Source organism: Athene noctua, chromosome Z (assembly GCF_965140245.1).
Source record: "Athene noctua chromosome Z, bAthNoc1.hap1.1, whole genome shotgun sequence".
In the NCBI taxonomy this organism is placed as follows: domain Eukaryota; kingdom Metazoa; phylum Chordata; class Aves; order Strigiformes; family Strigidae; genus Athene; species Athene noctua.
This window is the reverse complement of record NC_134077.1, coordinates 63,322,815-63,335,753: the sequence shown is the minus strand read 5'-3', so window position 1 is coordinate 63,335,753 and position 12,939 is coordinate 63,322,815. Positions and strand designations below refer to the sequence as shown.

Sequence of the window (12,939 nt, the reverse complement as noted above, 5' to 3'; positions counted from 1 at the left end):
ACAGCAATAAATCTGAGCTAACAAACCATCACAGGCAACTTCTGATGCTGGATATTCTTCAGTCTCTTGTATTTCTCTGTCATGCGGAAGCTCTTGCACATGGATACTTGGTGCATACTGTCACTTTCATGGTGGAGTAAAGACTATAAGCAGACAAAGCCTTTCCATTGTAACAAATTTCTGTAGATTGAGTAGAAGTTCAATATATCTATCTCACTTTCTGAAACACCTTGTGCTTATTAAAGAGGAAAAAAAAACAATCTGTATTGTTGCATTTCCTAGATTCTTCTGAAAAGAAACCCTCCACAGTGACAGAAGATCAGCAGGCAACAAACACTTTGTTGGAGAACATCAAACTAAGTATTCAACACAATAACGTTGTTAAACCAATCAACCTCCTTCTACAGAAAGTTAAGCCAGATGTGAAACGACAGAGGTAAAGGGATAATCTCTTCTTACTTTCTTCCCACTCAAACAACATTAGACTGTTTACACTTCTTAATGATCATTCCATACAGACCTCTTGGGAATATTCAGTTTCATTTGTGTCCACCAAACACTATGTATATTTGTTTATGCCCATGCTTACAAACAGATGCATTCTGTAGCCACGTGCATAGTTCATCCAGTTCAAATGGATAAATGTAATTCTTTAATCAAAATGGATATTTTACAACTGAATAAGAAAAATGGAGATACTGACTATGCAGATTTTGGTGTTGCTCTCAATCTAGCAAACTGATAAATACAAATGTGCAGTATCTGTTGCAGTGTTTGCAGTATTCTTCAAACAACCTAGTTTTATCTGTTGAAATTCTACCAATTTGGAGTACTGGCTAAGAAAAGTGGATACAGCGTGATTCACAAACAAAGGGAGACACATAAGTAACAGTTGTGTGGTCCATTTTGACATCTGCAATACAGTTCAGAAAGGGCTTCATACAAAAGCACAGCCTCTGAAGTAAATTACAGCACAAACACAAAATGTGTTTGAAGTTTATAATGCTAAGTCATCTTTGCTTCTGTGGTTTGTAGTTACTAAAAAGAAACAACTAACCTGCCTAGAGAAGAATCTTTGTAAGTTTCACAAGGGAAAAAATTAATATCTAATTGGTCAGTGATACCCACTTGTGAGATATCTGGATTGTGACACTCTGAAACAAAATATAAAGTATGGGTGTGCGGCGGGCGGAGGAAGCAAGCAGCCGATTCAACGTGAATGATAGAGCAAGCTTCAACTTTATTGAAAGAAATCGCCCCTTATATAAGCACTCTACAATAATCATGCATACTACTCACAAATCTATGGATTCATGTAAAAGGCTACATTATAATATCCCAGCCCCTTGTGGCATTTCAGGTATATCACAACATCTCTCTTCTGGCCTGCCCTCTTTCCCAAGGTTGTTTACCATCACACTCAAGGCCATTGTGTACCTCAGTTTCTCTCTTTGTTAACATAACAGTCCTTTGTTAGGCATAACTGTACCCTGGGTTTTTTTCCTTTGTTTACCTCAGATGGCTGCAATCAGCTCCTGCAGAGACCCATGGCCTTGCTCTCTGCAAGCCGTTCCCCAACATGGGTGATCTGAAATAAGCCAGCTCCATGTACGTTACCCTCAGGCAGGAATGAGTTAATAAGCGGTGCTTAATTTTATATTTCTTGGTTTTACAGCATGTTTGGCAGAGCAGTTTTTCATAGAAAATGCAACTGCTGGGATTTGGCGATAATATGATTTCATGTGTTAAGGAAAAATAGTCAGGCATGAGAAAACCTTCAAGTAGTAGTCATGTAGATTGGTCACTTTCTTCACAAGCAAGATTAACAGCACACTTGCAGAAACTACATAATGGAAGATTAGCATCTTCAACACTGACTTTCTAAACTTACAGTTAGTGCTTTCATTAACTTGGCCTTCAAAATATTTCCTAGGAGTTTTTACAGAGAAATTCTTTTCCTGTCTCTGGTGTCTCTTGGAAGAGAGAACATTGATATTGGTAAGTAAAGAATACTGTGAAATGCATAGTGCCTGTGTATGGAATATACGAATACTTTATATGAAAACAAGTGTATAAAATTGACGTTTCATCCATGAGTTTCTAAGTAACTTTTCAATTACTGTGTTTTGGTGAAAACTACTGTGCTGTCACTCTTCAAGTAGGTGTTGCTTTTATGAAAATGTAATTCAGATGGCGCCATTAATTTTGACTTTGTTTGAAACTATTAATCAGTTATTTTAAACAAAGTTCATTAGGTTGAAGCTTTAATTCCTCATGTCTGAAAATTTGTTCCCAGTCTTGTCCATCTTTCTCTGACCCACCTATTAGACGTATGTCATCTAGCCACGTGATTGCCCACTCCTTCCTGATCTCCTCTACCCTGACTTCTGTTTGGTACTATGCAAGCAAAGGGACTCCCTTGTGGGATGTGACAGGAGAAATACCCTGGGAACAGGCAGAATGAACTATGATGGAAGTGATGGGCATCCGCTCTGAAGTGTTGTGATGCTCCAGCATGAAGATGCTTTTCAGGTTCTCTGAGAGGATGCATTCTGAAAAAAAAAAAAAAAAAAATCAGCTAGTTAATTAGTTTGTTATTATATAAAAGTCACTAAAAGTATTTTATAGAAACAGTAATATGCACTTTACAGGGTTTCTTAAATAACTTCAACTATGCTTTTTCTATTTCAGAGGTCTTTGATAGTGAATACAGACTTGCCCATAAAAATCTACCAAAGGATGTTATTGACAAGATGCAGAAAATTGATGCTCCACCAAGCAGCAGGGTTGAGTGTTGTAGGAAGTGCTTTGGAGCACCTTTAATATAAAAATGAGGAAGACACACACTCCAGTGAGACAAAAGTAGAGGTGAACAAACCAGAAGCATGGTGATATATACACTTTGAATCCCAAAAGGTAATAACTGAGCAATTTGTCAAAGCAATTTCATTGAGCTACAACATACATTCTTGTCTTTCATCTCATGAGACACAGTGTAAACTATGTTAAAATGTTTTAAAACTTTATTAATTGAATGAGATAGTTTCAGTGATGGTTCTGCTTTTTTTTTCCTATATATACTTCTTTTCCTTCCTCATGTCTTTCCCCCACAATGTCAAGTTGTTCAAAAAGGTGATATTTAAACAGCAGCCTATAGTTGGTGACTTTAGGGGCCACCAGTATTTGTGTATTTTAATGAAATACCTTTCCTTCCACAGAATACTTAAGATTCTTCACTATTTCTTTAAAATTACCATTACCTAAAGGGGATCTTTTTACTGGTGTGCAGTATGTATGTATGAATGTAAATATTTGAGTCCTTGGATTGGAAGTTGCAATGCAGTTGCTTTTGTCAGATCACAGTACTTAAAATTGCTACACTTCTCCAGACCCTTATCCGAGTCAGTGTTCTAAATTATATTTCAATCACCTTTTCATAATCATAGAATAATAGGATGGTTTGGGTTGGAAGGGACCTTAAAGACCATCTCGCTTCAACCCCCTGCCATGGGCAGAGACACCTTCCGCTAGCCCAGGTTGCTCAAAGCCCCGTCCAACCTGGCCTTGAACACTGCCAGGGAGGGGGCAGCCACCGCTTCTCTGGACAACTTCTCTGTTCCAGTGCCTCAGCACCCTCACAGGAAAGAATTTCTTCCTTATATCTCCTCTGAAACTACCTTCTTTCAGTTTAAAACTGTTACTCCTTGTCCTATCCCTACAATCCCTGAATCGCTCCCCCTCTTTCCTGTCGGCCCCCTTTAAGTCATGGATAGCTGCTGTAAGGTCTCCCCAGAGCCTCTCTTCTCTAGGCTGAATAACCCCAACTCTCTCAGCCCATCCTCATAAGGGAGGTGCTCCAGCCCCTCAGTCATCTTCATGTCACTCCTCTGGACCTGCTCAAGCAGGTCCATGTCCTTATGTTAAGGGCTCCAGAGCTGAACATGGTATTCCGTTATATACTCCACAGTACACAATGTATGTCTATGGTTGTAAAAACTAGAAACTTACTCTCAGTTTTCCTGTATTCTGTACCTGACAAATTAAAGATCCTGTGAATGGACTGCTTCTTTCTCCAAAAGGATGATAGGCTTCTACACTAAACAGCTCAGAAATAGATGGATTTCTAAAAATTAGATAGGAAGCTTAAATAGTTTTAGTATACGTACAAGATTCATCAAACACAGTGTCTGAAAAAAATATGCTTTATACTGTACACATGTATGCTTAAAAAATACCTTTTCCTTGAATTCTTTATCACTTTCTCCCATGCTTTCACTCTAGCCTGTGGGTTAATTATTTTGCACTAATAGTCCAAATTCAATATTTCAATTAAAATGTATTTATAAATGTCATCTTCAAGGTGTATATTAGCACAAATGAAGTGCTCGAGTGTATGAGCTGAAAAGATGAATCCATCTGCTTCTGGTAGATAAGACCTCACCTCACATACCTAATTGACTACAGTAGTCATAGACTTCTTGGCAAGAAGAGCCTGGATACTGGTCAACAATTTGAATGTTTGTTACTTGAGGAATATGATAAGATCTATTCTTTTTTTTTTTTTTTTTTTTTTCTGAAATTTAATGGTGTGGCTTTTCTGATGGAATTTATTTACTTCATACCACTCTTTCTTAAAAATTTTCACTCTTGAAAATGATGAGAGATGAATATCTGTCTGGAACAGCTTCTACATGAAACAACAAAACCAACTTTTGTTTTTTCATGAGGCTAAAACAGGATTTGCACTATTTGTGACAAAATACCTTTGCATTGTAGAGTGATGCTTTGTATTTTGTCTAAGAGTGCTGATCCTTAGTTAATATGGGGATATTACCTGGACAGATTCTCTCCTGAAGAAAATACTGTGCTTGCTTAAGAATTGAAAGTAAGAAAGCACACTCTGACACTTTTTTTTCATTCTTTTTCCTTTGGGGTTATGCGTGGTTGCTTGCAGATATCTGACCTACATCACAATGGAAGAGTAGAGCTTGATTCTTCATACTTCTCTCTCTTCTCCTATTATATAACTGATATGTGCAGTTCCATCCTTTTAAAGTAAAATTCTGAAGCATTCGTCCACACAACTTAATACTTCTACAAATCAAACCAGCAAATTTTCCTGTGTAATTCTATAATCTTAAATCTACAGCTATACAAAGACAATTTTTGAGTCTTAAATGGACAAACCATATGATTATGTGATGCAACTTGTAAGGAATCAAGTTTTAGTTATTCTTAAATTCTCTCAGCTCATTAAATTACAAAGAAAATCTGTCCAGTTAGTGCTGTTTTAGATAATTGGTGACATCCAAATTTTTTTAAGCCATTGTAAATAATATTATAAACTAAATTCTGTAAGCAGATCACCTTCCAATCTTTTACCAAAAATGTAGATTAATCAGGCAGTAGTGTTGTAGAAACAGCAAAGCAGATTGTGTCACAGCATCTAGTGCTAAATGTTAGACTTTACCCAGGTATATACGCTAAACAAAAAAGACCCTAAAGCCTAAAGGGAAAAGGACAGTTGCAGGGTTGAACTTGCTTTAATTTGCTCCTGCATATTGGTGTTTCTGTACACTACAAATTAACTTATTTTCCTGTTGTATATACCTGGATTTCAGAGTGGTAGAAATCCTGCAGGTAATTACTTGAAATCTTGAATCTGCTTACTGAAATTAATTCTTTAATATAGAATGACAAAAGCAAGTGCTTCATCTTTTTAATTTGGATTTTTTAATGCCTTGTTTTTAATAGCTAACTAATCAGCTGGTTCTTTAATGAAATGCACAGTTCAAATGAAAAAGGAGATTTCTTAATGAAATTTGTTTATTAAGTTTTCATCTAAGAGGATGCTTTTTTGGGGGGAAAAAAAGTTGAGAAAAATTTAAAAGGAATTAAGAACTGAGTGTTTTTTTCCTAGTGGCTTTCTCTCCTTTCAAATGCACGATGGCACTTCCTGTTCTTCCTTTGACTTTTAGGTCTTGTCCTACAAACAGGTAGAGACCGCAGGTTTTCCTACACAAACTTTCTGAGATGTAGGTATCCCTAATTTGAATGTTGAAAAAACTGAGCATGCGTAAGAAAAGGGCATGACATAAAATAGCTAAGCATGACTCAATACTTGTATGGTTGACAATCTGGCCAAAAATAAACAGGGAAAAGTCTTCAGAAGTTTTCTGTGAGTGCATTGTAAACATCTTTGTCTTTAAGAAAATTGAGCACTAAAGACATAATAAGTTCTCTGCAAGTTAGTAACAACATGAACTTCTTGGGCTATATAGGAATGACTTAGTTACCTACAAATGCTTCTAATTTGACACCCCACTCCTAGTAATACAAATTTATCTGAATTCATAACGCATGAATGAGCTAGACAAAGTGTTGTGAAGGAAGGCTGTGGATAAGCTTGATCTTGGTACTGTTTTCCTTTCAGTGTAAGCAGAAAAAGTCGCATTTTGCTCATTTTCAAAGCAAACTCTTGCCTCCAGATATTCTTTCTAGTAGCTCAACAGCCAGTGTTCAGGAGGAGATGGCTCTTCTGTGTGTATTTTACAATTCTCACATATAAATGTGAAGGAAATGGTTACAGATCAGTATTAACTTCAAAACCTGCAGTGTGTGCACAAAGTGAAGGTGTAAACCAAACTGATTACATATGTGGATGCAAACATTAATGAATTTCAGGTAAGCTCAAGAATTTAGAAGGTTTGTGTTGGCATAACAATTACCAGGGAGAAGCTTCCTTGAATTGTTGGCCTAAGGATCAAACTTCAGTCAGTTATGCTGAGAAGATACTATCTTGCACCTTCCACCCAGCTATAAAAGTTACATGTAGTTTGTGTGTTCATATCAAAACAGCTATTTTTTGTAGAATTAAAGCAACAAATGGGGTCTTAAAGGTTTAAAATGGGGATTCTTAAGTGTTTTTCTTTATTAATTATATTCTGGCACACTACCAAGACACAACTTTCAGAACCCCATAGGTATAGGACACCGATGTGGCTACAGTATTGGCACAGTAATAGGTACCAGCATTTATGTTACTAGAAGCATCTGTATGTTACTTACAGTCATATCCTGCCTTCACATTTTATATAACTCAAGTTTAGACAATAAAATTTTTAATTGAAAATATTTTATTTAGTATATGTGATTCAAATTAAATGTATTTGTTTTGCAAGTCACTTAATCTTGTTCCTAGTGGAATTTCACATTGGTTAAGCTCAAGCTACATTGCACTTGTGAATGAGTAATTTTATTCCATTTTAACTGTGAATTAATGGCTTTTTGTATTGCTGCAGCTAGAAGAATATACCTTTCATTGAGTTTACTGCTTTCCTTGAATAACTGCAACATAGGGGATATTTTCAAAATGTATATTAAATTAGATCATAGAAATTATATTTTTAAAACAAATTGTTAAAATGTAAGTAACTGAAGAATCCACTCAGTAGTTTTCTCTAAAAAATCTCTTTATTCAACAATTATTTCATGCAGATAACTTTATTTCATTAAATGGTAAGCAGGTCATCTTATTCATATAACTACATTTTCAACAAAAGTTTTTTTTAACTAAAAAAACTTTAAGGTGCCTTCTGTATATCAGCTTTTCATCATGGACTCTTAAAATTAAAAACCACACCCACCCACCCTTGTAGCTTCTAAGTCTTGAAACTGAATGGTTGACTTGGACTCTAGTTCTGTATTCTACTGTGCTGTATATTGTGATGCATACAAGGAGAGAAACGGATGGGATTTTTATTTGTTCTTTCAGTCTGCATCAATCAGTGGTGCAAATAAAAGGGATTGTTTGCCATTTTTAGAAGCACATTAAACTCCTTTTAGGAGCTTAAAGTAAACTATTGTAATGAGGATGAAAGGATGTAGTGTGAATAAATTATGAATTTATTAAGTGAGCTGGGAAGTTTTTCTTTAATGCAGTAAAATTTGCACTGGTTTAGAGACTGTTTTGAACTGTTGAAAAATGGCATCCATTTACTGTGCTTTGATTAACAAGTGTTTCTCTGTAATGTTTTTGTACATTTGACATGTTTCTTGAGTTTAAAAGGGCACTCTGCATATTCTGAATCCTGTGTAGATATTCTAGACTAAGAAACAATTTTTAATGTATTTCCCAAAATAAAATATGTATGCATCCTGTGTAAAAATTTCAGTTGTTCAGCTTTTTTTGCCATTGGAACTTAGCTGCTTGACAGAATTTAAATGTAAACACACCTTACAGTTGAGCAAAAACAGACACTTTGGACTGCCTCTTCTTGGAATTGTTTCATAGTAACTCAGTGACTTCTGAATGGTGGGAGAGAGTGAGAGGAGCTGGGGCAGGGGGAGAGGAAAAGATGATACTCACTTGTGGAGATTTGGCTCATGAGAGGATGGCTCTGTGGAACCTTTAGCAAGCCATGGGGATTAATAGAGGTGAGAAGAATTGAAAAACAAGACTCAAGGAGGCTGAATCCATGACGTTTGCAGACAAGTCATAGACTCTGGCTTCCTGATGGTAAGAGCCACTTCTCTGCTGACCAGGCAATGCATCATCAGTCAGCAGGTGTGAACAGGTTGGTGGCTCTGTTTGGCAGAACACTTAATGGGAGTTCTGGTTTCTCAGTGTCTTTGTAATGGCAGCAGAGAGTGCTGCTTTCAGTGATACAACCTAGCTTGCAGAAGACATTATTGGACCTCCTGCCTCACAACATCCTTGGATGATGTTTACATGCAGTTTCCAGATATTTTTTTTTTTTTTTCAAATACAGTGGGGAGGCAGGGAAAGGAGTGAGGCTAGGGTGAAAAATAAGTGTTAGAAACTCCGTTACTGTCAAGTGTTTCAAGCCTTCACATCTTTCAAACTCCCTCATGTATGGCAGTGTCGTGGCTTGAGCCCAGAGGGTGATTAGTCTCCTTCCCCCTCAGGAATGGGAAGGAGAAAAATGAAAACAGAAGGATAAGGACAGAGAGGGATGACTTACCCATTATGGTCATGGGCAAAAAGACAGACTCTTTAGGGGAAGAAAAAGAAACATTAATTTAAACAGCAGCATTTAATTTAACAGTGTAGGATAGTGAGAAGCACTTCCACATCTTAAATTAAAACATCTCCCCCCTCCCCTCTTCCAGGGCTGTTTTGCTCCTGGTTTCTCTATCTCCCCTTCTCTAGTATGCCATCCCTCTCATGGGAGACAGTCCTCCATGAACTTTCTCTGACATGGGCGCTTTCCATGGGCTGCAGCTATCCTGAACTGCACCAGTGTGGATCCTTCCTCTGTGTTGCAGTCCTCCCTGTGCCAAACTACAACTGAGGCTTCTTCCCACAGAGTCCTGCCTTTGGGTGCAGCCACCTGCTCCAGTGTGGGGTCCTCTAGGGGCTGCATGTTGGTATCTGCTCCACTGGTGACCTCCGTGGGTGGCAGGGGGACAGCCTGCCTTCTCACCATGGGCTGTAGGGTGGGGTCTCTGCTCTGCTCCAGCACAACTCCCACCCCACCCCCATTCCTCTCCCACTGACCTTGGTATTTGCAAAAGTGCCCTCATCGTAACTCCTCCCAGGTTCCCCTTCTTAAATATGTTATCTCAGAGATGTTGTCACTGTCACTAATTGGCTCAGCCTTGGCCAAAGGTGGGTCTGACTTGGAGCTGGTGGAGCTTAAGCTTCTCACAGGTGGCCACCTGTAGCCCCCTCCACACAAACCCAACACACATCAGTGCGGGCTAGGGACAGACCAGCTAGAGAGCAGCTGGGCAGGAAGATCTAGGGTTCCCGGTGGACACCAACCTGTGAGCCAGCAAAGTGCCCTCACAGCAAAGAAAGCCAACAGCATCCCAGAGTGAACAAGACAGAGCATTGGCACTAAGTGCATCTTTCCCCTCAGTTCTGGTGAGACAAGCCTGGGTGCTATGTCCAAGTCTGGCTGACTAGGAGAGGTGTGAACATCCTGGAATGACTCTAGTGAAAGGCCACAAAGGGGATGAAGGGTTTGGAGCATGTCACACACGGGGAGGCTGACAAAAAGCTGACACTGTTCAGCCTGGAGAAAGCACAGGGGCAGGGGGGGAGAATCTCATCTGTGGGTGCATATGCCGGGTTGCTGAACTTTCTGCACACACTGACAATAGAAAAATACAACCAGCATTCAGGTCAGAAGGTTAACAACATCTAAAAGCAAGACCAGAAGAAAAGAATGTGCTTGTTAAGGAAGAAACTGATAAAGAAGTTTAAATAAAGAACTGATAAATTCCTTGGAATTGCAAGAGCAGGAACTTATCTACTAGCTGCGTGGGGGTAGCAAAGTTTGTGGAAAGTACCAAGGGGGAGCTATTTTTTGAAATAAGCATGTGCAAGAGTAACACAAGGTAGCAACAAGTATATAAGGGCTTGCTGCTATTTTTAGAATGCACAATATATAAGGGCTTCCTTGCTAATAAAAGTTTGGGCTTGACTTCCAATCATCTTGTCTGTGGTCTTGTCTCCAGTGGCCTGCACAGGAATTTGTTGCCACACTCATCCACGTGTCTTAATACCTGATGGGGCAGGTGGGGAATAGGGCATACATAGCGACTCTTCTCAGTGGTGCCCTGTGCCAGAAGAAGAGAATCCACTTAAATGCTTTAACTGTGAGGGTGGTGAAACACTGAAACACGTTGCCTGGAAGGTTATGGTCTTCATCCTCTAAAAGATGCTCAGACCTGACTGGACACCTCTGCTTCAGCAGGGGTTTGCACTACAAGCTTCCAGGGTTGCCTACCAGTCTCGTTGGCTGTGGGGATGGGTGGCAGCCAGAAAATGATGGGAGGAGCAGAGGCTGGCTTTACTTGGTTACCAGAGTAGTTCAGCAGGATGTTCTGCCATTTTTGTTTAGGTTTCCTCAAGGTGTTTCCCTTTAGCGTTTTTTCCTCATTTTTTTCTGTAGTCATGCTGTCTGTATTCAAGCCTCACCAGTTAAAACGGATTACACGTGTCATGTGTATTGTTTCCCCGAGCTGTGGAGATGAAATGGCAACCTATTAGGTTGTGACTAGAGTCACCATTACTTGCCCTAATGCTTAAGGTGTCCAAGTTCGCAGCTGAGCTTCAGGCTTCCTGTAAAGCTTTGCCCTTGAAGAGCAGAAATCCTGCCCAACCTGCTGTTAAATCTAAGTAAAAGCTGCTGCTCCCAGATTGCTTTTGTTATTACATTTTGCATCACATGTTTTGAACTGCCATTACGGTGTTAAGAGACTTCTGCAGCTGCTGGCCTTGCCAAGTTTTATTGCAGATCTTATTGTAGTGAAGCCGGGAAGTGCACAGGGGCAGAGAGGGAAAGCACTACCTCATACAACCTCTGCCAAGTTGAGAATTTGATTCATCCATGACCTAAAGGCAAAAGCAGGTGACTGGGAAAATCCAGTATGGATTTACCAGAGGTAAATGACACCAGACTAACTTGATCACCTGCTACAACAAAACATCTGCCAACAGGCAGAGCATCAAGTCTTGTTTAGTTGGGACTTCAGCAAAGCATTTCACATCATTTCCAACAGCCTCCTCCTGGACAAACTGCCAACAGACTGGATGGGTGGTCTGCAAGATGGGCAGGAAATTGTCTCTCGGGCTGCACTCAAGAGGGTGATCAACAGCCTTCACATGTTTGACTGACAGACAATACACAGATTTATCCGTATTTTCTCCCTATCGGTTTCTGCAGCTGACAGAGTACCATTACATTCTAAGTGGATTTGTGAAAGGTACTCTATTTTAGCAAAGCTCAAGCTTTACAGGGCCTGTATGACTAATTTCACTACTGAGAGAAAAGAACCTCGTTTAAAGTGAAACTATCTTGAACATAGTCTCCATTGAAAAAATTACACCACGCACGTAGTTCATCATATAAAATGGTACCCTCTTAAAATTTTCTAAAACTAGCGAGCATTCTTGTTTAGCTCACGCTTAACTATTCTTTGCCTTTTCTAATTATATAGTTGATTTGTCGCTCAAAAATGACTATTATTATCCCACCTGAACAGTCAAGCTGTGAAGAACAGCTTGGAGTATACTGCTTCAGCCAATGCTCTTGCTCTGAGGCTTCTGATGCACGTACATGCTTCACGGCAAATTCTACTCGTCAGATCACTACCCCTTCACCCCAATACAAAAAATGGCAATTTGATCCTTCTGTGCCCATCATCTACTGCCAGAAAGTCATGTGTTTTACAGCTGATTAGTTTCTAAGATTCCACATTTGATGTATTAGAAAATTGCTTCTAGACAGTCAGGTGGGGCCCTGACTTAAAGAGCCTTGCCACACACACAAAAAAGAGGAAAAAAAGCTTCTTAACTTCTAAGGTTGTAATAAAGCTTCATGTATTCACGGTTTTTTGTACTGGAAATAGAAGCACCTATCTCAACAAAAACTGAGGTGGATCCAGATTACTTTTTTTTAATCCTTGAGTGAAATTTCCAACTGAAACCTTTTAATGCTGGCTTACTCATGCACAGTATTCTGTACAAATTTCAAGAACAGAATGCTCAAATAAAGAATAATAGAGTATCAAGTTGGAAAGGACTGATAAGGATCACTGAGCCCAACTCCCTGCTCCTCACAGGACTACCTAAAACTGAGGTGCATGACTAAGAGCATCATCCAGGTGCTCCTGGAACTCAGAGTCTTGGTGCTATGACCACTTCCCTGGGGAGCCTGTCTGTTCCAGTGACTGACTTCATGGCACTTCTGCCAAGAATCAGCTGAAGGCTTTACCTTTTACAAATCTTACACTCAGTATCAAATGCCAAGTGATGTGATTCCTCATCTGGAAACACTATCCTGTAACTTAAGTTCCAATTTATGTGTATTACAAGTTCTCAAAAGAGAACTGAATCAAGACCAAGGTTTGTGGTTGCAGTTTGCTCTGCATGATGCCGTTAGTTTAGTCTACTATTTAAGAGATGGC

The 12,939-nt window shown here is 39.2% G+C and overlaps 1 protein-coding gene across 7 annotated transcripts in view; it reads left to right on the top strand.

Annotated features, from left to right (window-relative positions):
• The window catches only part of DENND4C (DENN domain containing 4C), an 89,293-nt gene extending 76,475 nt beyond the window's left edge, over positions 1-12,818 (top strand). For 5 of the 7 annotated variants that reach the window (XM_074931250.1, XM_074931249.1, XM_074931247.1 and 2 more), the window contains 3 exons: positions 283-436; positions 1,934-1,998; positions 2,692-12,818. In XM_074931250.1, the coding sequence (XP_074787351.1) occupies positions 283-436; positions 1,934-1,998; positions 2,692-2,828 (356 nt within the window). In that variant the 3' untranslated portion in view covers positions 2,829-12,818. The remainder of the gene's footprint in view (positions 1-282; positions 437-1,933; positions 1,999-2,691) is intronic. The other 2 variants (XR_012635481.1, XR_012635480.1) reach the window with 2 other exon arrangements.
• Positions 12,819-12,939: the final 121 nt, after the last annotated feature.